Raw genomic sequence first — 23,228 nt, 5'->3', positions numbered from 1 at the left:
TTGTCGGCTAAGGTGGACAGCCAAAAATTTCAGCAGCAAAGACATCCAACGAGCAAAAAAATTTAGCAGGCGACATGCCCAGCTGCTCCACTCATTAAACTACTCGACGAGGTGTTGTACTGAGTCTCCTGGGTGAGTATAGTATTTGTTGGGCTAAGAGGTGTCTTGGCAGCCAAACATCAACCCACATAAGTCCAACACATGTGAACCATTGATCTGATTTTCATCCAACGGCTGTGAGTGCTTCCTAGTGAAGTGAGCACCCTTGCTGGTGGTGGCTGTCATTGTGAGAGTGAGAGAACACACAACAAGAGAAACTTAACCTGTGAGAAGTGAAGAAGAAAAACAAGCGGAGATTTTTTCTAGATCGTTTGCACCTGACTGGACAGTGTTCAAGCTGGTGATTGGAGGCTCAAATGTGATTGGATTGGCACCAAACTTAGTGAGTTTGTTCCTTATTTTGAGTACTTCTATATGGTTAGCTGGTTTGAGGACTGGGTCAGTGGAGCATCAGATTTGAGAGTGGTTTTGTTAGTTCAGACCGCTGCAGTTTCGGAACAGAGTAGTTTTGGGAGATGAACAGATTGGGTAGGCAAACGGTGTCTGATTGAGCTGAAATTTTGAGGGGATATCAGTAAATCATGTGTCTTCTTGTATTCCAAATTTGGTAGTATTTGGTTCAGCAATTTGAGAGTAGTTTGCAAAATACTGAAGGGAGCAGAAGTTGTGTAAACTCTGTTTTGCTAAAATCTCAAGTCTTGTGGTTGTTGTTGTTGTTGCCGGTTGGCAACATGGAGAATGTGTCGTAAATCTCTCTAAAGGTTCTAGAGAATACTTGTACTCATTATTCTCATAGTGAAGTTGTGTGGACTGGTCGGCCGTGGTTTTTTACTCCCTTAGTTGAAGAGGTTTTTCCACATTAAATCCTTTTCACATGTGTATGTTGCTTGTGTTATTCCACTGCGCGCGTACTTGTTGATTGAAACTGTCCTCAAAGTTCACTACAAGAGAAGGGGGTTGTGTAGTGTGCATATTTGCCGTGTCGGTGAATTTGTGCACCACATCTTTGTTGTTCATCCCCAACAGTATTGAGCCTCTCCTGGATCAGTATATATACATGTACAAGACTTTGAGGGCAAGAAGCCTCCCAGTGGTAAGTTAGGAGATGGATTGCAAATCCTATTCTAGCAAATATAGAGATATGTCAATATACTCTAACAGACAACTCGCAGTTCATGAATGTAGACGAGAATCTACAACAACATAGAGACAAACTTAACCTTGTACATAACCTAACAATACTTTGTACACACAATAGACAATACTCCTTTTCCTCTCGTTATTCTAACCAATGCTGGATTGCTTGCTTCCTAAGAGATCTAGTTTGTACAACTTTGTCCACTGTCCACTGCAGTTTACACTGCTTTATCCTGAAAACATGAGAAAGCACTTGCACTGTAAGATTATCTGAACTCTGAAGTTTGTACAGAAATACATGTACTCAAATAGTGTGGATGATAGTTCTTTCTTTCTTTTGCTTTGTTCTATGTAGGCATGAAGTTGGGTGAATGTTTGTGCAAATTAATAGTGTGGAGCTGCACAAAGTCTATGAAAAAGCCTTGTAAGCTGGAGAAAGACTGCAAGATCCATCCAAGCTTTTGTTTTGGAAGTAGGGAAATTGTCTGATTGTGCTAAGATTAATTGAACACCGATAAATTGGGCCAGGGTGTCTACAATTAAGCAGTTTGAATCATAGTTATTGGTGCCAGTCGTCATGCGTGGCCTCTAACTGACTGAAAACATGTTAGAAGCAGACTAGCAGAGCATCCCATGTGTGTGGCAATTTGGTTGAGGATTATACCTTTCAGGTCCAGAAGCCCTGGGTCTTGTACTTGGGGAAGGGGATGCGGCCATACTCGATGTTGTTGACGTCGTCGATGAGGATCTGGAAGTGGCGGCGCACCTCCTCGGCGGACTTGGTGCCCCCCATGGCGCTGGCCACCTTCTCCCAGAGGTTGGGGGCGCCCTCACCGTAGTAGGCCAGCGCCTCCTCGAACATCTTGTTCTCCTTCTTGCTCCACTCCGAGCCGGAGCTCGGCGAGGTGCTCCGAGACGACGACCCGGAAGACATCCTTTGGAGGAGGTGAAGCTTCCCTGGTGAGATTCTACTGAGCTAGTGCTAGCTTCTTGTATCTGATGCCTTGAGAGAGCTCTGGTGGTTTTGTTTGGTGTCTCTTGCTGCGGGGCTGCTATTTATAGGCCCTTTGGTTTAAAAGGTGGCTGAGGAGAGGACAGCATATATATTGTGGGATGAGGGCAGGCATTCCCAACGTTGTCTGGAGTTGTATCCAGCATTATACACATCATCTAGTCTAGATATTATAGCTGCTGTAGAAAACAACGTCTGGAGTTGTACTTGTATATATCCAACATTATTATACACATCATCTAGCCTAGATATTTTATATATGTACGTAGAAATCAACTCTCGCATTCGTCGTGTCTGAATCCGAATATGTATGTTGTTCGGTCTGATGCAACCTGATGATGCAAAGTGTTCATGAAAAACACATTGATTACTATATTTTTTGCTATGTAGTTCGTTGCTCGGATGTGAAACAAACTTTTTGTGTGTGTGTGTAGGTGCATATTATACTACTGTAGCTACTCCATCCGCTTTTCAAAGAGTGTACTTCCAACTTTGTTGGAGGGTCAAATTATCCCAAAGTTTGACCGAGTTTGTGCAAAAGTATATTGATGTTTGTGAAACCAAATAGGAGTATGATAAAAATATATTTTATCGTGAATCTAATGCTACTAATTTGGTGGCATAAATGTTGGTGTACTATTGTATAAATACAGTCAAACATAAAAAAGTTTGACTTTGAAGCACGGAGGGAGTAGCTTGCATGCATTTGACAACTGTTCATCACTACTTAGCTCAGTTACTACACCAGCTAGCTAGCTGTAGCTGGCCTTGCTCCAAGTACGAAACCTGTGAAGCATTTAGAGCTTTACACATCCTGCCTGCCTCTCCTCACAGCTCAAATATGAGCGGCAGGTCACATTGATCACATGCCTAGCTCTCACCAAGGTTGCAGTGCTAAACGTTCAACTTGGAAGTGCACCATGACATGGGGAATTAATGATAGCAACTTTAATTAGCTACGGTACCAAGAGTAATATGGATCGATGAATCGATGGTGCGTGCTCTGCTCTGCTCTGCTCACATCATCAACGGAAGACCCCATCTCTGGATGCATGGCGATGTGTCAGCCGTGCATGACATGGCTGGATCGGCAGAGAGCTCCTCGTAAGGCGTGCGCGTCGGGCAATGGGCTGCAAGCCGCCCACAGGAGAACGGAGCTGCACACAGGTGCGCATATACACCCAAAATCTCTGGTCTCGATGGTCATCTCCATAAGTTTTCTGAACCCCATCTGATCCGATGCTGCCAAGCATGTCATCAGAAAATCTTGTACTGCAAAAGCATATTTTGCATTGTTCAGAAAGGCGTCTTGGAATCCCGAGATAGTGTTTTGCTTGGCCATGCATTGGTTTAGGTAGCACCATGATTGATTCATCCATTTGAGTGAGAGATAAAAGACGGCAGGGATGTGGGCTAAGAGCCTCCATTCTTTGGCTGTGTGCATCTTGGTATGCAGAGGCCGGGTGTAATGCTTAAACCTTTTAAGTAATAAAGCACCCTTTATCGAAAAAAAAAAAGCCTCCATTCTTTACATGTCATGTGAATGATCACCACCACCCGGTCCACAAACAGATTCCAAAGAGGGAGAGGAACACCCTCCGAACGTGGCCGGGGACCGAAGGAATGTATCTATCTTTCCATCTCCAATGGTTTTGGAAAAGGAATTGACAGAATGCCGTCCTGCTCCTGGCTCCTTGCTTGCGAGGGGGCGGCGGGAGCAACTTGCGTCGAGTTTGATTCTTTCTGGTGTGTGGACTAGTCCACCATCGTCCACCGGAGATCTCTTGCTCGGAATCATATCTGCGTAAAAGCCATTAGAAAGATGCAGGATTCCCCGTCATATTTCGAACAATCGGAGAAAAAAGCCGTTCAGGAAGATGCTAGCTAAGTGCATACTTGTTTCATGTATTTCGCAGCCATTTTTCTGTAGGTTTGTTCTGCCTCCTGCAGGAATGGGTTCAGTAATGAGTTAACTTAGGTATTCTCTAAGAGGGGTCATCGCAATACAGTTACTAAAACATAACTTTACCCGACATATAATCGTTGCAATCTTGAAATGGTCGCTCGTGCTATCTTACCGCTTTCTTCTATACGGAAATGATGCATTTTAGGAGAAATAGGCGGCATGGATCTTTCCCCCCTTTGCCTGCAGTTTGATCTTGGACTCCTCTAGTTACACAGATCGCTAAGATTGTCATAAACTTGTTGACATATCATAAGTTAGTACCGGGCTTCCCAAAATCATACTGCCAGATCCTTAGAGCATCTCCAGCCGCGCCCCCAACAGGCCCTCCCCAGGTGTTTTTCCCGCGCCGGCGCCCAAAAATTGGTCCAGTCGCGCCCCCAGGAGCCCTTTTTCGTCGGCTTGGGCCGAAATTGGCGCCGGCGGACCCAGGCCAAACCCCGCGCGCTGGGGGCGCTCGGGGGCGCCGGGGCGAGACGTTTTGGCGCGAAAGCGGATGGGCCCGCCGAGTCAGCGACACGCCGCTTCGTCGCCCTCATCGCCTCGGTTCCCGCGGGAATCAATGCGAAGGCTGCCGCGCTGGTTAGCCTCCATTGATGCCTCACGGATGGCGCAGTGAACGCGTCGCCCGGCATGCAGCCCGACGCCGCCCAACTACGGCTATAAAAGGCGACCTCCCCGCCCGCCGGTGGACGCCACAGCTCTCATTTCTCCCCCTCTCCGGCGCAGAAAGCAGCACTCTCCCCTCTTCCTGCTGACAAGAAAGATGGCCGAGAGGTACCCAAGCAACGGCGCGACGGTGAACGGCTTCGGCCGCCGCCACCTCCAAGAGGCGGAGGCGCGGCTACTGTACGAGGCGGAGTACCTGGCGCCCCCGGACATGCGGGTGCCGAGGACGTGGAGGCTGAGCGCCGGCGGCGTCCCGGTGCCACCGGTGCCCGAAGGGGCGGCGCGGCGGGCCGAGATCGCTCGCATTCGCTCCTCCCTGGCGGAGGAAAAGCGGAACGAGCCGCGCTACGCCGCCGACAGCCACGCCCTCTGGACGATAAACTTCGAGCGCCGCCGCGAGGAGCGTATCGCCTCCACCAACGGCGTCATCCTGCGGGGCAGCCACAACGCCGACGGGCGGCGCGAGTGGTGGTGCGTTTTCGGCCGCACCCTCGAGGCCGTCCTCGACCACATCGAGAACGGCAACGTGCCGCGCCTCAAGTACCCGCAACGGTCGTCCTTCTCTCACCGCCGTGGTAGCTTGTGGACGCCGCGGCGGATGGAGCCGGGGTCGTCCTCGTCGTTGGGGTGAAGCCGGAGCACGTTGAGATGGCGGCCCCCGACGACGGGTCCGCCCTCAAGTGGGCGAAGGAGGACTACGTCCGGGAGTAGGTACGCCGCCAGCGCCGGGCGTACGCGGATCTCCAGGCCCGTCGCCGCGTCGCGAGGAAGGCGACGTCATCGTCCTGGACAGCGACGAGGAGGGCGAGGCCTGGCCGTCCAGCGCACCACCGCGCCTCGGCGACCCGGGCCAGGGCTGCAGCAGGGACGGCGTCGGCCCAAGCCAGCCGCGCGACGACGACGGCGGCGGCGGCGGCGGCGGTGACTACACCCGCTTCTATAGGCTCCTCGGCATTTAGACGACGGCGACGGCGGCGGCGGTGGCGGCTAGGCGTAGTTTAGGCGTTGTTAAGGCGTAGTTTGCATGCGTTCTGTGTTTTTTTTTACAAATTTCAATGAAGTTTCGCCGAGTTTGTGCAAAAATCGTCGAGTTTTCATATATTTTGTACGGACGTCGCCGAACCCGGGGCGACCTGTGGGCCGACGACTGGGAGCTAGGTCGCCCTTAGGGGCCAATCTAGCGACGGCTTGCCCCCAGGCGGCTCTTTTTCGACGCCCTGGGAGGCCGAACGGCTCGAGATGCTCTTAGTTTGACCACAGAGTGGTGTCTCCTTCAAGTGAAAAGGGAGATAGATAAGAGAGGGGGCATCTCATGTTGTGCAGAATAAGTTATCTTGCACAGGAAAAGCTTTGCTTTCTATCTGCACGTATGCTTCTGATTCTTTGGCGAAAAAATCAATCCCTTCATCTGATGTTGAGGCTTGATAACTACAGTAGACCATTGGCTAGTACTCCAAACATCTTCACGAAAGAAAAGGAGTATATAAGCCAGGCTAAGCAGAGCAAAGTGGGAGTGCTTTTAGGCTGTGCGTGAGCCATCATTAGTCGGCATCGTTGCCAAAATGCTTGCATCGGACTGGATTCTGCCCTGTGGCCGTCACTGCATCATCATCGGATTGCTGGATTCCAAGCTGTGGGATCCGGATTCGCTTCGCAAAACAAGTTGCGAGGGAGATGGGAATCGGAATCCAGGCAGGGTCGCTATGCCGTGGATTCAAAGCTTCCATCTTTTTTCTTGTTTCTTTTCACCCGAAAAGGAAACGGCGACCCCCAACCCCAAAGGCTTTCTCCTCTTCACAGGGTACGTACGTGCGCACGGCACACGCCACCACCTCTTTCATTCCGAGTTAACTGAGACCAATGCATTCATGCTACTGTTTTCTTCATGATATTGCTGCTACAAATATGTAGTAGCTCCATGTGTCCTAGCTTCATTTTTGGTCTCTGTTTTCTAGTAGGCCACAAAGCTAGCAAGTTTAAGGTAAGTTCGTCATGATTATGGTAGTGTCAGGCTTTAACCACAATCACAAATTATTGTCCACAATATCGTCCAATACAAGCGTAACCTACAAAACTTTCCTGACAGACTGAAACAACAGCTCTCATAGCATCAACGTATTACAGTGTAACAAAAACAGCTTAGCTACCCGGACAGGCAAAAAATTCGGCAGCAGAGAGCGAGCCATCCAACAGGCGAAAACTTTCAGCAGTCGACACACGCAGCTGCTCATCCATAAGCCTCTCGCCAAACTACTCAACGTGCCCCCCCTTTACCGCCGCCACCGGCCTTCCTCCCACCACCGCCAGCCTTCCCGCCTTTCTTCTGCCCGCCGCCTTTGCCGCCGGCGCCCTTCTTCCCCTTGCCGCCGCCGCCTTTGCCCTTCCCGCCCTTCTTGCCCGACCCGGCGCTCCGCTTGTCCTTCTTCATCCGGGGGTCCACTAGCACCTTGCCCTTGCCGGTCCGGACCTGCACGCCCTTCTTGGCCACCACGTACTCCTTCTTGGGCCGCTGCGTCGACACCGCCTTGCGGTAGATCTTGTCGATCATCTTGGCCTTGGACTGCTCATTGATGTCGCTCTGGTCCGCCACGATGTCCGCCTTCTGCCGCGCCTTCTCCAGCTTCTTGGCTGCCACGCGCTTCTTGCGCGCCTTGGCCTCCGCCACCTTCTTCGACGGACGTGCGTCGATCTCCCTGAACTGCGCCTTCATTGCTGCCACCTCCTCCTTCGTAATCGGCTTCATGGGCACGGTGTGCCTCTTCTCGTCCTCCGCAAACCACTTGGGCAGGCCCACGTCGTCAAACATGTACTTGTTGTAGGCGTCATCCAGGATCTGCTCCCTCTGCTTCTTCCTCAGCATCTTGTGCGCATAGGCCAGCACTTCGGCCTTGGTGTCGTCATCCATGTCCTCGTCTAGATCGTCTGACTCGTCCGAGAATGAGGATGAGTCATCTGCAGCTCGGACTGGCTCTGCTGCCACCATCTCAATATCATCTTGCTGCAGGCGCTGAGCTTTAGTCGGTTTCTCCTTCTTTCCTGAGTCCAGCTGTGCTTTAGCCGGGTTTTCCTTCTTTCCTGAATCCACCTTCTTTTTCAAATTCTTACGCGGCTTCTCTTTTTCATCCTCACTGTCACTCTTCTCAGCTAGGTCAGCTCCTAATTCTGCAAACAGATCCTGACCGAACCACTGCTTTGTAGTCTGCTCTTTTGTTGGCTTCGCTGAATCAAAAGACAATAAAAGGGGGTTGGCCTCTTGATCTTCCTCTTCCTCAGAACCTTGGTCCATGTCAACATCGCTACCATCATCTTCACCCCCCTATCAAGTTGTAACATAATAGCATATATTATCATCAAGTTGAGTCCATTGGCCATTGTATAAAAAAATGGGTTTCAAACGTGAGGACAGAATTCATGTGGATTAATGACAGTTATTACCTCTAACAGATCTGTATCAGCATCAGTATTGATTCTCTTGGCACGTTTGCGTTCTTGTTTTACTTCTCCACCTTTCTTTGTCACAAAACGTTCGTAAGCTTCATCAAGCATCTCCTCGAGTTGAGCATCATACCTGATTAAAAAGATATTGTGTTATGTGTCTGGAAAAGCATCTCCTCAAGCAACGTTGTGTTATTTTTATAGTAAATTTTGCAAGTGATGAATTTATATGACCAAACTATAATATTACTCCCTCTGATTCATATTACTTGTCGCTCAAACGGATGTATCTAGCAGTGGAATACGTCTAAATCATCCGACTGAGCTACAAGTAATATGGATCGGAGGGAGTATTATTTTTGGTGTGGGTGTCTGAAAAATTACCTCTGCTGTTCTTCATCAGAATCCATTTCCTCATCAGAGTCTTCATGAGTTTGAGTCGCTTCATTCTCACTGTCTCCAGAGCCATCTTCCGCATTATACTCTGCTGACTCAACAGCCTGAAGATCTTTTCCACCCTATAGACAAGTATATATCACTGAGTTCGCAAGCACGGACAACTTGAACACGTAAAAGCTAAAATAAGACATCAAGCTGGGACAGTAATTTGAAAGGAATTACAACAGAACCAAAATCACTTATCCACATATGCTTGCCTTGCCAGATGATAATAAGGGCTAGATGACTTAGAAGAAAAACTCTTCTGAGAGAAAGGATGATGAACTTTCTGTGGTGTACAAGGCAAAGTAAGACAGATAGGAATACAAAAACAGCAGGATACCTTGATAGCCTTAATAGAGAACAAGTCAGGATCACCATATCCCTCTTCTGTAGCATCAATTTGCATTCCTGTTGCCTTGCGTGCTTTATCCTGGAATGAAGAGACTGATATATCAGCACACAATTCAAATCAATGCCACGTGCAGCAAACAAAGCTTTTCATATACTCCCTCCGTCCAAAAATACTTGTCGGAGAAATGCATAAAAATGGATGTATCCAGAACTAAAATACATCTAGATACATCCATTTCTCCGACAAGTATTTTCAGACGGAGGGAGTATTTCATAATGTAAATACCTTTGCACGACGTCTTGATTGACGCTTCTTATCTCTTCTTTTTTTCCTATCAATGAAACTCGTCAGGTCTTCCATTTCCTGTAGAAGTTGGTCATCATCGTTGACCTTGGTCTCCACCACAGTACCATCAGCCTTAGATGTCACTTGGGAAGATGACGACAGTGCTTTCCTTATGCGTATGCGCCACCTAACATCATATATATCAGTTTCATGAGATTGAAAGGCACCTCTCCACATGACAAACTGATAGTAATAGACATGCTTGGATAATCATAATCTAGAAATAAACTTGATGAGAAAATAGAATAGGAAAAGATACTTACTTCAAGATATGCTTGAAGCTATTTTTATCCAGCACGCGTAAATCGTCACAAAGATTTTTTATCTGGCACACAACAAAACGTAGAATCAGCCAGCATTATAACTAAGATCGAATACAAGTTAGGCAGCAGGAATGCAGAGCAAAGGAATTACTCCATTACCTCATCTGTAGTAAACTCATGATTCTTGATAGGCACAGATGCTTCATCATCAAATGAAATTTCTGTAACAGAACCAAGAAATTCCAGTGGTGTCTGAGCATCAGACCATATAAAATCTGATGCCTGACCAACTTTCCTCAATACTGTGACTCCATCATCATACCTGAATGAATCACATACAATAGAAATTAGAAATGTGGATCTCCCACCAGAGTGGATTATATAATTAAAAGTTTGAAAGTACAGTACAAAGGACCAGATGTTCAGATAATTTCAGTTCTTTACCATTAACCACTTGATAAAATAGCATAAAAGAGGAAAGTTATCAGGGTCAAATTTCAAATGGCTAGCTGCGTACTTGACTCTAAAAACAGAACTGGCAAAAAAACAAGCATCAATTATTTTAAAGAAATCACACTGCGGCTGAATGCTACCAAGATATGCAGAGAAATGTTTTCACACATGTGGTGCACCACTGCATAATGTGTTGTTACCCTTAGTGTGAAAAAGGGAGAAGACATGCCAGATCTGAACATAAGTTCACTGTGCTGTTGTCTTGTTTACACTAGCAAATGCACCAATATAGCCAGTCACTGTATGAAAAGTTCCATATTGAAGACGATGTGATAAATTCATGGGTTTTTACCAATATATGTGGTAAAATTACAGAGCTAGCAAAGGATGATGTTCTCTAAATCTTATATCATTACACCAGCCATGCTTATTTATAGTATATGAGGCACTGAAATACAAATAAACTATTGTAGCATGACCCTCATTCCCGATGCATTCGTTGAGTGGTAGAAAAGCAGTACTGCAAGAAAAATGAACATGCTAACTCGTGTGCCGACATAAGAAGGCATACTTACCCTTCACGCTGTCTTTTGTCCTTTTTATTAGTGCCAAGTACATCCCTAGGCTGCAAAAACCACAAAAATGTAACATTAAAGGGATGCTAACACATTTAGGGTAACTCTGACAAATGTTTCGACATACCATCTTCTTCTCAGGTTCGACGTTGAACAGGTGCTTTATATCAAGAAGTTCTGGAGCAATCTTTGCTGGTGCTTTATATTTCAGACAGATAATGTAAATTTCAGCGGATGTGCCACGACTCGCATTAGGTTTGGTCACCTCAACCTTCTCAAACAGCTGAAATGCAAATGGGTTTGTTTCATGCGTCAACACACTACTGCTACGAAATACATATAAGTAACAACACAAGCACTTGAAGAAAACCTGCGTCCAATACACACCTGTTTAAGACAGAACATGATAGCGTTGTAATCCTGGGACCTGAAGACCTGTTGACAAGAAGAAAAAATACAGCTGATTTTGATATGTGCACTTGACACAGGGGAACAGCATCAAGAATCATTTGCAGTCGATGGCTATTTTTTTCACAACGGATTCAGCGGGTCAGCATTCGGTGGCAGACTGTGTTGATACCTTGGTGATGAAGGCGCCCTTGGGGGCGAGGAACATGGTGGCGAGGCGGACGGCGTCGATGACGAGGGCGGACTGGGTGGTGGCCTCCTGCGCCCAGGCGCCGCCGACGTTGGGCGAGCCATCGTGGAGGACGACGTCGAAGGAGGCGACGCCCTTGGAGTCCATGAGCTTGCGCACGGCGGAGCGGCACTTGGAGGTGGTGATGTCCTCGGTGAGGGAGTGGGCGCCGCGGATGGGGCGGATGGGCACGAGGTCGACCCCGACGACGAAGGCGCCCACGGGCGCGTGGTTGACGGCCACCTGCACCCACCCGCCGGGCGCCGCGCAGAGGTCGAGCACGGCCCGCGCCGTCGGCAGGAACCGGAACCGCGCGTCGAGCTGTAATAGCTTGAAGGCCGCTCGGCTCCGGTACCCCTGCTCCTTGGCGAGGTGGTAGTACTTGTCCTGCCTCTGCTTCCCCTTCGCCTTGCCCATCGCCGCCGCACGCCGCCGCCGCCGCCGACGAGCTTGTGGAGGAGGAGGAGGAGGGGGGAGGGGATGGAGCCTAGCTAGGGTTTATGCCGGGTGGGTTGGGTTCTGCTCGGCCGCCTCGGCCGTTTTGTCGGGAGGACCGAGACGGTTAAGCCGCGACGGCCCAATGGGCCTGTTTGGGTGTGGTTATGGGCCGCCGATTATTGGGCCCTGGGCCGTAGAGAGAAATTAAATGAAAATTAAATCGTTTTGGGTCGTCTTCTCTTCCACTCTTATCCCATTTGCCACTTCTCCCCCCTTCGCTTCCTCTGCTCTGCGCAATGGAGCTAGGCCTCGCGCTCCGGCTAGCCGCGCCGCCGGCGCTCCTCCCCCGCCGGTATATTGCGCCGCCGTGCGCGCCAGGAAGGAGCGGCGTCCGCGCTGGGAGGCGCGAGAGCAGGAGGGCTGGGGCTGTGTCGACGAGTGGGGGTGCGAGCTATGCGGTGGTTGAAGATGAGGAGGTGGAGGAGGGGGAGGGGGAGGAGATGACGAGGCCGCGGCTGGAGCTCATCGAGAAGCCGGACCGGAGCCTGGCGCTGCTGGACGAGTACGAGTCGGAGGAGCTGGGGGCGGCGCTCTGCGCCAACCACCGCAGCGGTGAGCCTTCTTCTTCTCTCAGTACTTAGCACTCACTGGCCAAAAAGATTATTTCCGTGTTTAGTGTTCATGATGCATCAAATGCGACCAGTAGCATTTTTGGTTCAGTAGAATTCAGGAATTTGTCATTGTGCAGCATAAGTAAATGACAATTAAGAGGGGGAAAAGTGCCTCCTGCCAAACATTTTTTGCAAGATTCCGGGAGAATTCAGAGGAAACAACTTATCTGACACTTAATTTCTAAATAACAATTGCCATGTTGTAATGCTGTGGGTCTGTGCTGTGTGTCTCCACAGGTTATGTGGCTGTGTTGGGGAAACCGAATGTCGGCAAGAGCACCCTCATAAACCAAATCGTCGGTCAGAAGCTTTCGATTGTAACGGATAAGCCACAGACCACGCGTCACCGCATTCTTGGTATATGTTCGGAACCAGAATACCAGGTACAACCTTCTAGTCTCCAAAGCACCTGTAGAGTTCGGTTCAAATGCGGTATAAACCAATGTGTGTCCACAGAGGATATCATGATGATTTTCTAAATGCTGATCCGAGTTATCATCTAGTTTGCAGATAATACTTTATGACACGCCAGGCGTCATTAAGAAGGAAATGCACAAGCTAGACTCGATGATGATGAAGAATGTCCAGAGTGCTATCGGTAACGCGGACTGTGTGATTGTCGTCGCTGATGCTTCCAAACTGCCCGAAAAGGTAACTGTCGACAAAAATAAAGAACCAGGTGAATGTCTTGAGTCTGCCTTGCTTGACATTAGCTCTCTGGTTTTAGATAGATGATATGCTGGAAGCCGGCGTGGGAAACAAAGATACCAAGGTCCCTGTTGTGTTGGTACTCAACAAGAAAGATATGATAAAACCCGGAGAAATTGCAAAGAAACTCGAGGTAAGAAACTGAACAATATAGAAGTGATGGTTTTTGTGATTTCCTCTGTATACGACGGTATTTATTTCTTGACAACTCTTTTCACAGTGGTACCAAAAATTCACTGATGTTGACGATGTTATACCTATAAGTGCTAAATTTGGTCATGGAGTGGTTGATATCAAGGAGTGGATATTGTCAAAGCTTCCACTGGGTCCTGCCTACTACCCCAAGGTATCATTATGGAAGATGCAAAATTTTCTGAAGCAGTTAGTAGTACTATGGATGGACAGCCATTTTCTTTATCATGTAGATCTAGCAAATCAAGTAGAAATGTGCAATGCAACTTAGTAACATGCATGAGTTATTTATTTATTTTCCTTGGCCTTAATCTGCAAGAATCAACACCTTTTGATAGTACGAAATAATCAGCGGTTCTGCCACTTTGGTTAAGAATGTCTGCCTGATTGCTGATGTGCTCATGCCAAATTTGAATCCTGCAATTGTTGTTTTGATCAGTCTTTCTTTTACTGAGATGTACTAATCACTCTATCGTGTAGGCGATGTGGTAGTTTTACATTTTTTCTTCATATTTTATTTTGCACACTGAATAATGTGTTAAGCTATGGTTAACTGTTCTATGAGTTCAATTGCTTCCATCAGTTGCAAACCAATACCACATTATCTTATAAGATGATCCTAGTATGAGAATCTTACCATCATTGTAACACAGTTCTGATTCCCGAGACAGCTTTATATAAGCTGACTCTGTGAACTCGGAGGCATGATAATTTTAATCAGCACATTTGACTAACTACTACTCCCTCCGTCCCAAAATAAGTGTCTCAACTTTGTAATAACTCCAGTGCAAAGTTGTACTAAGGTTGAGACACTTATTTTGGGATGGAGGGAGTATTATAAATCAGAAATATTCTTCGAAATAGATGATATGGGTTTTCATGACTTCTCTACTTTTTTTTGACCTGTTACTGTAGAGTAATCATCCCACAGCTTTAAACTTTATTCCATCACACAACTTCTCTACTTGAAGTCATTATGATGCTAAAATCATAGTCTGGAGCCTTTGTTGGCTAGATATTGTTTTTACAGTTTTTTGGCATATCTGTTAAAGGTAGTTTCAGTTCGACACATATCTGTTAAAGGTAGTCTCATGTTTAGATGGTCTATTACTGCATTCCAGGTGTTCATTTCGATGTTTAGCTACAGGGAGCAAGTCCTGAGATTATAAAACACTAAATATATTGTGTGTGTTCTTTGTTCCAGGACATAGCTAGTGAACACCCCGAGAGATTTTTTGTGGGGGAAATAGTGAGGGAAAAGATTTTTCTTCAATATAGGCAGGAAATTCCATACGCATGCCAGGTATATCTTCTGGTGATTTCCTCAGTTTAGTGTATAAGCTTATCCGTTTTGCTAGCCAGTTTGTGTGATGTAATTTCTGTTTATAACAGGTTAATGTTACAAGTTACAAAAGCAGGCCTAGTGCCAAGGATTTTATTCAAGTTGAGATACTTGTTGAGAGGGAATCGCAAAGAAGCATTATACTTGGGAAGGTAAAGAAGTTTAAAAAATCATTCGTGTGCGGGCTTGAATATTTCAGGATTGCAAATTCAGTTGAGTTAAGCATAACAAGAAATTGAGATTTTGCACAAACTACCTTTTGGGAATTTCGTGAATTGCTAAATGTATGTGTTGTTCTACAAACTTTTGAATAGATGAAACAGAAGTAAGGAATTGGGTTATAAATAAGAAGATACATTTGGGGAATGAAACAGTTCCTAGCTTAAAAAATTTAACGAGCAAAACGATCATGCGCTATATTTCTCAAACGCAGGATGGGAAAGCTATAAAGACGTTGGCAACAGCATCAAGGCTTGACATTGAAGATTTCCTTCAGAAGAAGGTTTATCTTGAGGTCATAACTTCTTCCTTCCTCTGTAGCCATGATCACCCTCTATGGAATGATGAATCGTTGTACAGCAGTTTCTAACGACCGCATACTATGTCCCGAGCAGATAGATGTGAAGGTGAAGGAAAACTGGCGGCAAGATGAACGGCTTTTGAAACGTTACGGCTACGGTGGGGAGATTCAAGCGCTATAAATACAAGCATGACATCGTCGCTTGTCACGTCATGAGAGTAGGAAAATAGTCGTGTTTCTTCTTCTTTTCTTTTCTTCTCACCCTCGTTTGAGTGAGGTATTTAGGTGTTGAATGCAGGTTGAATTAGATCAGTTATTAGTCAGGAACTCTTACCAAATTTTGATGTAAACATCTGGTGGACCATGAAATCGTTGCTTCTCCGTCGAAATCGTATTCAGCTCTGTCCCTGTAGATAGCCTGCAGTGGTGCAATGCAAATTCAATCCTCTTTTTGTCTGCTGAAGTTGCTTCACACTTCGCCTTATCGGGTTGTCTGGCTCCATGAATTGTTCATCTGTTCGCTGAAAGCTGCGTCGAAATGAAAATAGACGCTTTGCAAAATTCAGGCCAAGTCTGGGATCACAGGAGCAAAGTGCTGAGGTTAATTTCATCTTCGAGATAATCATCAGTAAAAACAGTTTATCTTGATTGAATAGCATCTTGATTTGAAGGTCTGAACTAAAGCCACCTCATGTATTCTCATCAATCTACCACAAAAATTTGTTACTCCAAAGCTGCTGCTGCCGCTGCTGCTACACCTACACAAATGAACTAATAAAAGGAGCAGATGCCCAAGCAAAAAAATTCTCATCTCCTCCAATTCCGGCGGGGCGGCGGCCGGAGGGGAGATCGGCTGTGTGCAAAACTAACCAAAAGAGAATGCCAAGACTAAACCCTGATCAAAATTTGACTGAAGCAAGCAAAAAGAAGCTAAATTGGAAGCGAGCAAACGACCAACATCTTCTTGATCAAGCTAGCCGGTCGTGTCGTCTCTACTGCAGCTGTCGCCGCCGCTGCTCACCAGCGGCTGCACCGTGCCGCTGCTCCCGCCGGCGGCCGTGGCTCCACCTCCGGCACTGCCGCTGCCGCTGCCGCTGCTGCTGCCGATGTAGGAGGTGAGCGCGGCCGCGAGCACGGCGGTGAAGTTGGGGTCGGACGCGATCACGGCCGTGGCCGCGTTCACCGTGTCGGCCAGCTGCGCGCCGCCGTCCCCGTTGGTGCCGGCCACGGCCTGCACGGCGGAGAGCTTGGACTGGTCGTACAGCTTCTGCCCGAACAGCTGCGGCAGAGAGACCGGCCGCGCCGCCTCGGCCAGCGCCGCCTGGAGCTGCGCGGGCTCCGGCGCGCGCGGCGGCGACGCGCCCTGCCCCGGCGCCGTCTGCGTGAGGTCGAGCGTGACGGTCGGGAACGGCGCCGACGCCGAGATGGTGGCCACGCTGGAGGAGCACGGCAGTACGGCGCGCGCCAGGAAGTTGGACCCGCCCGCCATGAGCCCGTCGGCGCTGGGCATGGAGCCCGACAGCAGCATGGACGCCGCGGCCGCCGTGGTGGACGCCATCGCCATGGCCGCCGGCGGCAGCGGGTGGTTGTGGTTGCCCTCGTACGTGGTGATGAGCACGGTCCGGTCCTCGGCGCAGCGCTGCACCTGCTTCCGCACCGGGCAGCCGGCGGCCATGGTGCACCGGTAGTAGGCGCGCGGGCACGGGTTGCCCTTGGCCATCTTCTGCCCGTACTTGCGCCACTGGCACCCGTCGCTGATCTGCAACACCGTCGGCAGAAACAGTTAATTAAACCCATTAACCCATGCCATGCCATGTTTTTTGGATGGTGACGAGGACGAGGAGCGCACGTACCATGGCGGCTTCGGAGCGGGCGCGCACGGAGACGCGGGCCTTGCGCATGGTGGCGGCGGCGGCAGCGGCCTCAGGCGGGGGAGGCTCGGGGCCCTTGGCGGCGGGGAGGAACTTGGGCACCTTGCTAGGCAGCCAGCCCTGCATGGCCTCCGGGCTGCCGCCCCTCTCGTGGTGACCGTGGTGCTCGAACGACGGCAGCGGCATGAGCTCCGCCTTGCCCGCGCCGACGATGCCATGGCATCCGGCGCAGTCCATGGCCCCGTCGGGGCCGACGGCGAGGAGGGGGTTGGTGCTCGGCGACGCATCGGTGCCGCGCGCGGGGCGGGGCTCGTCGGGCGACGAGGAGGAGCCGAGGCTCATGAACTGCCTCGGCACGAGGGGGTTGTGGCTCCCCGCGTCGAGGAGGAGCTGCTGCTCCCTCTTCTCCGGTTCGAACTGGTGGGCGTGGGCGTGGCCATGGCTGCTCCTCTGCTGTTGCTGCTGCTGCTGCATGAGCGCGATCTGCATGTGGAGGGAGCTGCACTTGGTGTTGGCGTTGGCGAGCATCGTCTTGAGCCGTTTGTTCTCCTCGTTCACCCGCGTCAGCTCCGATTTTGCGGCCGCTAGCTGGTAAGTCATTGCCACAGAAGACTAGTCAAATAAGTCGTCTAAAAATAAAAGTCAAATAAGTCAACGTTCCTTTTCTTTTCCTTTTCTGCTTCCTCTATATTTAAAGGGGCTCTAGACCTTTTTTTTTATGTGTATAAGTTGATTTTTTTTAAGAAACAAGTCCATTTAGACATTGAAAAAAGATCTCAAACGGCTTAGGCTTAGTCAACCAGACTATTTTTCTGTGTGGCTAGGCTAACACATTTTCTTCTTGTTAAAAATAACTTAGCGATCTAGCGCATATATTTTACGAGAAAAATATAGGGTTTTTGGCTCGTTTTCATCTGTTATAGACGATCTTCAGAATTTGAATTTCATGGTTTGTAGGATCTTAGTTGGTTTCCTGTTCAAGAAAAAAGGGATCTTAGTTGAATTGAAAAATGTGCAACTTAGGTATACGGCAAGCGCACCGGGAAAATTACCTCGGCCTTGGCCTCCCTGTGGTCGTCGTCGTTGGAGGAGACGCCGTCGTCGACGGTGGACTCCTCGCTGCCGCTGTTCCTCCTCCGGCCCCCGACGTGCAGCCCCATCTGCAGATCCATCAACAAGAACGCGATCCATCGCACATGGATCCAAAAGAACACACGTTAGGTCAACCAAATTTAAGAAAATACATTTCGATTCACAGGATTAATGAATCGCCGCATCGGCCGGCGGATCACGTACGTCGATGGTGAGGTCGGCCCCTTTGTTGCCGATGCCGAGGTCGTCGCCGGCGGCGGCGGCGTGCGTGGCATCCTTCCTGTCCCGCTTCTCTTTCCTCATCTCCGTCTCGAAGAAGTCCATCTCGCCGACCACGACCCGGCGCTCCCCGTCTCCGCCGTCGTTCGCCCCGTAGCCCAGCCCCACCGCCTCCGAGGGCAGCTCCCTGGCGCAGCCGAGGCCGGCGTTCTTGCGCTTGAGGCCGGCGGCGACGAAGGACGAGGAGGACGACTGATCCATTGACAGCAACAAGGAATCAAGAAACGGATGGCGATCGATGGAGGAGGAGGGGGAGACCGTGGGCGGATGGGTGGATGGAGGTGGGGCGCGGGTATAAGAAGGTGGCGGAGGGGGACGCGTGGCGGGTCGATCTGAGTCCATCATTCTAGGCAGTGTTGGCGACCATTGACCTGAGCAGTCAGAGCCAGACCCAGAGGGAGGAGCGTCGACGATTTCTTTTCTGGAGAGAGGGCCGGGGGAAGTCCACAGCTCCAGCGCAGAGAACGGGGGTGGGAGGGGAGGAGACCTCGCATCGCGTCGCGTCGCATGCCATGCAGCCGGGGACCGAGAGAGGGAGGGAGCGAAATGGTCAACCGGCGCCGCGACTCGCATCGCATCGGTCGCCGATGCCCCTGCTGATCCGGGGGAACGGGGGCTACCGCTTCTCTTCTGTTTCAGATTGTTTGTTATTCGCGGACCAGCGACCCCGGTCGTCAGTTGAAACTTCTTCCACCAATTCGGGGATGATTAGACGCGATTTATCTAGATAATCTTCTCTGTTTGCCTAGATACGGATTTATCTAGACTAGTGCGGGGATGATTCTTCGCGACCACGAAGGTGCGGTTATTTCTACTGCGACACGTGTGCTCGTTAATTGTGCTAATGCTTTGGAAGCTGAGATGGCTGCGATGGATGAAGGACTCCGGCTGGCTCTTCACTCATCGAACTTGCCACTGGTGGTGGAAACTGGCTGTGTCGAACTGCTGCTAATATGATTCAGTCGAGGGATGTTGATAGATCGCGGTATGCTTACCGAGTTAGTGAGACAGAATGATTCTGACTCATGAGAGGAACATTAGTCTAGCTAAAATTAGTCGGCATGCTAATGCTGCTAGCCACACCCTTGCTTGTATGGGACGGGTGCAACAGCGAACAGCTTGTTGGCTTCGAAACTTCCCTAATGAGATAGCTAGCATAGTCAAGTGTGAATGTAAGCATCTCTCTTGATTAATGAAAGTTCCTTCTCCCGCAAAAAAAAATCTCGATTTGTTCTCTCTCTCTCTCTGCTATATACTAATCTTGGCGAGTTTTGCGTGCGATTTATCGAAGGGTAAATCTGACAAAAATGACATGCCAGCTTGATTGAGAGGCGACGATAACAATCGAAGACGTCGTAAATCATGCTAGCCCCGTCACAATCATGGTTTTACTCTCTCGGGCCACTTCCCTCTACCAAACATTATTGGCGAGCTCTATCTTCCTCCTCGTCAAGTCCTTCTTCCAGCCTTCGGTACGATACAATGTGATCTGATACCCTGCCTGTATCAGGGATATCTATTTGATGATGGCAAGGTCCCAAAAACGACACATCGCTCCTTAACGCCTCCAAGTAACTACATTGGCACCAGTCAGTGTGGGCCAAGGGTTCCATTGGCAATCTCTTTGGTCGGCTTCGTATGTCCACACCTTTCGGGTATGGTATCTCACACTGTGTATCATCATTCGCGACACTATGGTTGTAGGTCTTGTATCTCATCATTAGGTTAAGCAAGAACTTCTAACGTTGCTTACTTCGGTGAATAATTATCTTAAAACATGAAAACCACCAACATGAAAGATGCTCATATTACCATGGAGGAAATGATCTGAATTCTAGAAGTTAAAACTACTCAATAAGCTTGCAAGTTAACAATCGAGGGTGGGAATGATAGTATTCAAGGACCGCCCTATAAACAATCTTAAATGAAGAAATGACCACCATAAAAAAGAATGATCGCCTTATTAATGAGCACATAATATATTTTTGTATAGATTCAAGATTCTAAATAGAATTTAATAAAATAGAAATATATCAAATTATTTATAATTGACTAAATTTGGTCTAGATCAAATTCCGCTAAAATTATTTTGAAATATCAGCATGGTGTAGGCATTCCTAACAGCCTATGGGTGAGCCTATGTTTTATGGCATCATGTCTATTTTAACAATTTATTGATTTTCCTACTTCAAACAACGAAAGCACTAACTTCGTGTGGGTTCTCACAGTTTGCACTAAGACATTTACAACTATTTTTTTTAGCGAATAAGACATTCAAAACTAGCTATGACCAAGGTATCAACATGATCATGATATGAAATTCATATCATACACTAAAACTAAGACTAATATAAGTGGAATCGATTACTTGGAGTTAAAATGCTCAAGATATAGGAAATCAAATATACTCCCACGAGAGATTAATAATTAATTATACTTGTTTGTTAAATAAATAGATTAAATCTTACCAACAACATGCATCCAAATTAAATAAAGAGGTAGATGGCAATATTCTAAGCATTTTCATGAAATAAAAAGATAGTAAGAGTAATCCTATATACGTAAGAGAGTCATCCCACTAACTTATTTTTCTCAACATGCAAGCATGCCACATCACCATACATTATGGATAGGATAAGGCCCACCTCAACATGAAACCAGTCATGGGGGGAAATCATTATATTATTCTACTTATTATATTCAATAAATATTTACAACTATACATAATCAAATATAATAATCTGTGTGTATTTTTAATTTTAGCTCGTGTGTTAGTAATCTAAATATTTATATTCCACATAATCAAATCTCATTGAAATATATTGCAAGCGATCCCCGCAGCAATGTGTGGGTTTCATCTCTAGTTACGTGTAATTTTGTAAGACTAGGATGTTTTTAAGGGAGGGCATGTCTCGCACGCAGCACGAGGAGCATCCATCTCGCCTATGCACGACGCTGTAGTGGCCCGTCCTGTTAGTTACTGCCAAAGTTAGTTAGTTCATTCGTTCATTTTGTTCTTTCTAGTTTTTCAAAAAATAATAATTTTGTTTGTACTCTTGAAAAAAATATACATATTTCAAATTACTTTACTTACATTTTTAAAAGTATTCGTCGCACATTTTAAAAAGTTCATTTGGTGTAAAAATAATGTGTGCACAATTTTTAAAAAATGTAGATATCATTCAAAAAATGTTTGTGACAATTCAAAATGTTCACGTGTTCCAAAACAAATGTCGTGACATTTTCAACAAAATATTACACAATGTAGAAAAAAGATTGTGTAATTTTGAAAAAAAATTGTACCATTCAGAAAAATAATTCACACATTTAAAGAAATGTTTGTGACGTTTTAGAAACTGTTTATACAACATATAATAATGCTAGATTACTTTTTAAAAAAATTGTACCATTCAAAAAAATTGTGACATTTAAAAAAAAATCTTCACACGTTTCAAGACTATGACATTTCATAAAACTGTTTGTACAATGTTGAAAACGTCCATGTAGTTTTAAAAATTGTTTCATACCAATCAAAAAAATGTTCAATGCGTATTTGAAAATGTGTAACATTTATTTGAAAAAATGTTCAAATATGCTTTGAGAAAATGCTCGTCATATTGAGAAATGTTCAACGTGCATAAAAAATGTTATACTCATATAAGAAAAACATATAACCTGTATTGGATAATTTTGGTGTGTATTTAAAAAATGATAAGAGGAACACGTAAAAAACTAATTTGGCCACTATTAGTGGATAAAATGATTTATTGCAGTTAACATTCCCAAATAATTTCATTTCTGTGATTTGTTATCCTCTTCTAAGTTTACAAAATATGCATGCGACGTTCTAAACCTGGTCCAAATCGATTTAAAGTACCTTCCAAAACCTTTTAATGGGCCGACCCACTAAGGCAAGGGCACCCCAACGCGTGTGGCGAGGCGGCGATAGGTCTCGCAATAGGCGAGTTTTGCTAAAAAAAAGAGAAGAGGAGGTTTCAGACTAGCCTTGTTTAGTTTGTTAGGCTATGTCACATTCAGTGAAAATAAAAGAAATAAAGAATGATGAAAAGGAAAGATGGGGTTTGTCCCACTCGGTGGTGGAGAGTACATGAAGAAAAGGAAAATGGATGCCTCAAAAAAAGGGAAAAGGTGGAGAGTGACCTAAATAAGGAAATGGAGGAGAATAGATGGGCTTTGGCCCATTATGGTTCGGTTTTTCTATATTTTCCTGTCTTGACTAGAAACAGATTTCCCTTAGAAAAGGGCTAGAAACAGATGGTTTCAGTGTTTTGAGGTTCAAATTTTGTTTCAAACATTTTGTCAACTTTTATGAGGCTTCCACGAGTAGTTTCAAATCCAAAAAAGAAATACAAAAGAATTCAGTTCATTTTTTCACCCCTGAAAATACCTCTTCGCTCGAGTAATGATAAGGTCCTAGAAATGGTGCATCTAGCCTTATCCTGTTTGTCAACCTTATATGTCTCGAGGGTCCCTAGGCATCTTTCAACAATTTAAAGTTATATCCAATGCATGTTAAGTGTGCATCTCTTAATGATTCCATTAATGAATTGGTATACATTGCACAACCATTGGGCTTCATTGGTCCCCATCACAAGGACCATGTCTATGAACTTCATAAGGCATTATATGGGCTCAAGCAAGCCCCACGTGCTTGGTATTATCACCTTAGGGAGTCTCTAGTACTGGAAGGATTGGAGATACGGTAAATCAACACCACTCTTCGTACTAAGAGAACCGCAAGTGATTTGATTA

At 47.0% G+C, this 23,228-nt stretch overlaps 4 protein-coding genes across 4 annotated transcripts; 1 reads left to right on the top strand and 3 right to left on the bottom strand.

Moving 5' to 3' along the window:
• Positions 1-1,085: 1,085 nt before the first annotated feature.
• Positions 1,086-2,234, bottom strand: LOC109761962 (protein RADIALIS-like 3). The gene is made up of 2 exons (XM_020320770.4): positions 1,862-2,234; positions 1,086-1,430 (listed from the first exon to the last, which is right to left on the bottom strand). The coding sequence occupies exon 1, from the start codon at positions 2,129-2,131 to the stop codon at positions 1,865-1,867; it is 267 nt and encodes an 88-aa protein (XP_020176359.1). The 5' UTR covers positions 2,132-2,234; the 3' UTR covers positions 1,086-1,430; positions 1,862-1,864.
• A 4,620-nt stretch (positions 2,235-6,854) lies between these two features.
• Positions 6,855-11,876, bottom strand: LOC109761986 (uncharacterized). Its single transcript, XM_020320797.4, has 11 exons — positions 11,286-11,876; positions 11,093-11,140; positions 10,833-10,988; positions 10,706-10,755; positions 9,837-9,999; positions 9,678-9,739; positions 9,355-9,541; positions 9,058-9,147; positions 8,661-8,794; positions 8,277-8,409; positions 6,855-8,157 (listed from the first exon to the last, which is right to left on the bottom strand). The coding sequence occupies exons 1-11, from the start codon at positions 11,757-11,759 to the stop codon at positions 7,096-7,098; spliced, it is 2,559 nt and encodes an 852-aa protein (XP_020176386.1). The 5' UTR covers positions 11,760-11,876; the 3' UTR covers positions 6,855-7,095.
• Positions 11,877-12,033: 157 nt separating this feature from the next.
• LOC109761987 (GTPase ERA-like, chloroplastic) lies at positions 12,034-15,602 on the top strand. Its single transcript, XM_020320799.4, has 9 exons — positions 12,034-12,392; positions 12,689-12,834; positions 12,962-13,102; positions 13,179-13,292; positions 13,380-13,505; positions 14,556-14,654; positions 14,744-14,845; positions 15,127-15,207; positions 15,308-15,602. Exons 1-9 carry the CDS (start codon positions 12,077-12,079, stop codon positions 15,392-15,394), a joined length of 1,212 nt encoding a protein of 403 aa, XP_020176388.1. The 5' UTR covers positions 12,034-12,076; the 3' UTR covers positions 15,395-15,602.
• A 245-nt stretch (positions 15,603-15,847) lies between these two features.
• On the bottom strand, positions 15,848-19,028 carry LOC109761952 (probable WRKY transcription factor 31). Its single transcript, XM_020320761.4, has 4 exons — positions 18,381-19,028; positions 18,137-18,244; positions 17,067-17,672; positions 15,848-16,972 (listed from the first exon to the last, which is right to left on the bottom strand). The coding sequence occupies exons 1-4, from the start codon at positions 19,026-19,028 to the stop codon at positions 16,187-16,189; spliced, it is 2,148 nt and encodes a 715-aa protein (XP_020176350.2). The 3' UTR covers positions 15,848-16,186.
• Positions 19,029-23,228: the final 4,200 nt, after the last annotated feature.

This window comes from Aegilops tauschii, chromosome 1 (assembly GCF_002575655.3).
Source record: "Aegilops tauschii subsp. strangulata cultivar AL8/78 chromosome 1, Aet v6.0, whole genome shotgun sequence".
NCBI lineage: Eukaryota > Viridiplantae > Streptophyta > Magnoliopsida > Poales > Poaceae > Aegilops > Aegilops tauschii.
The sequence above is the reverse complement of the archived record's forward strand: the minus strand, read 5'-3'. Positions and strand labels throughout refer to the sequence as shown.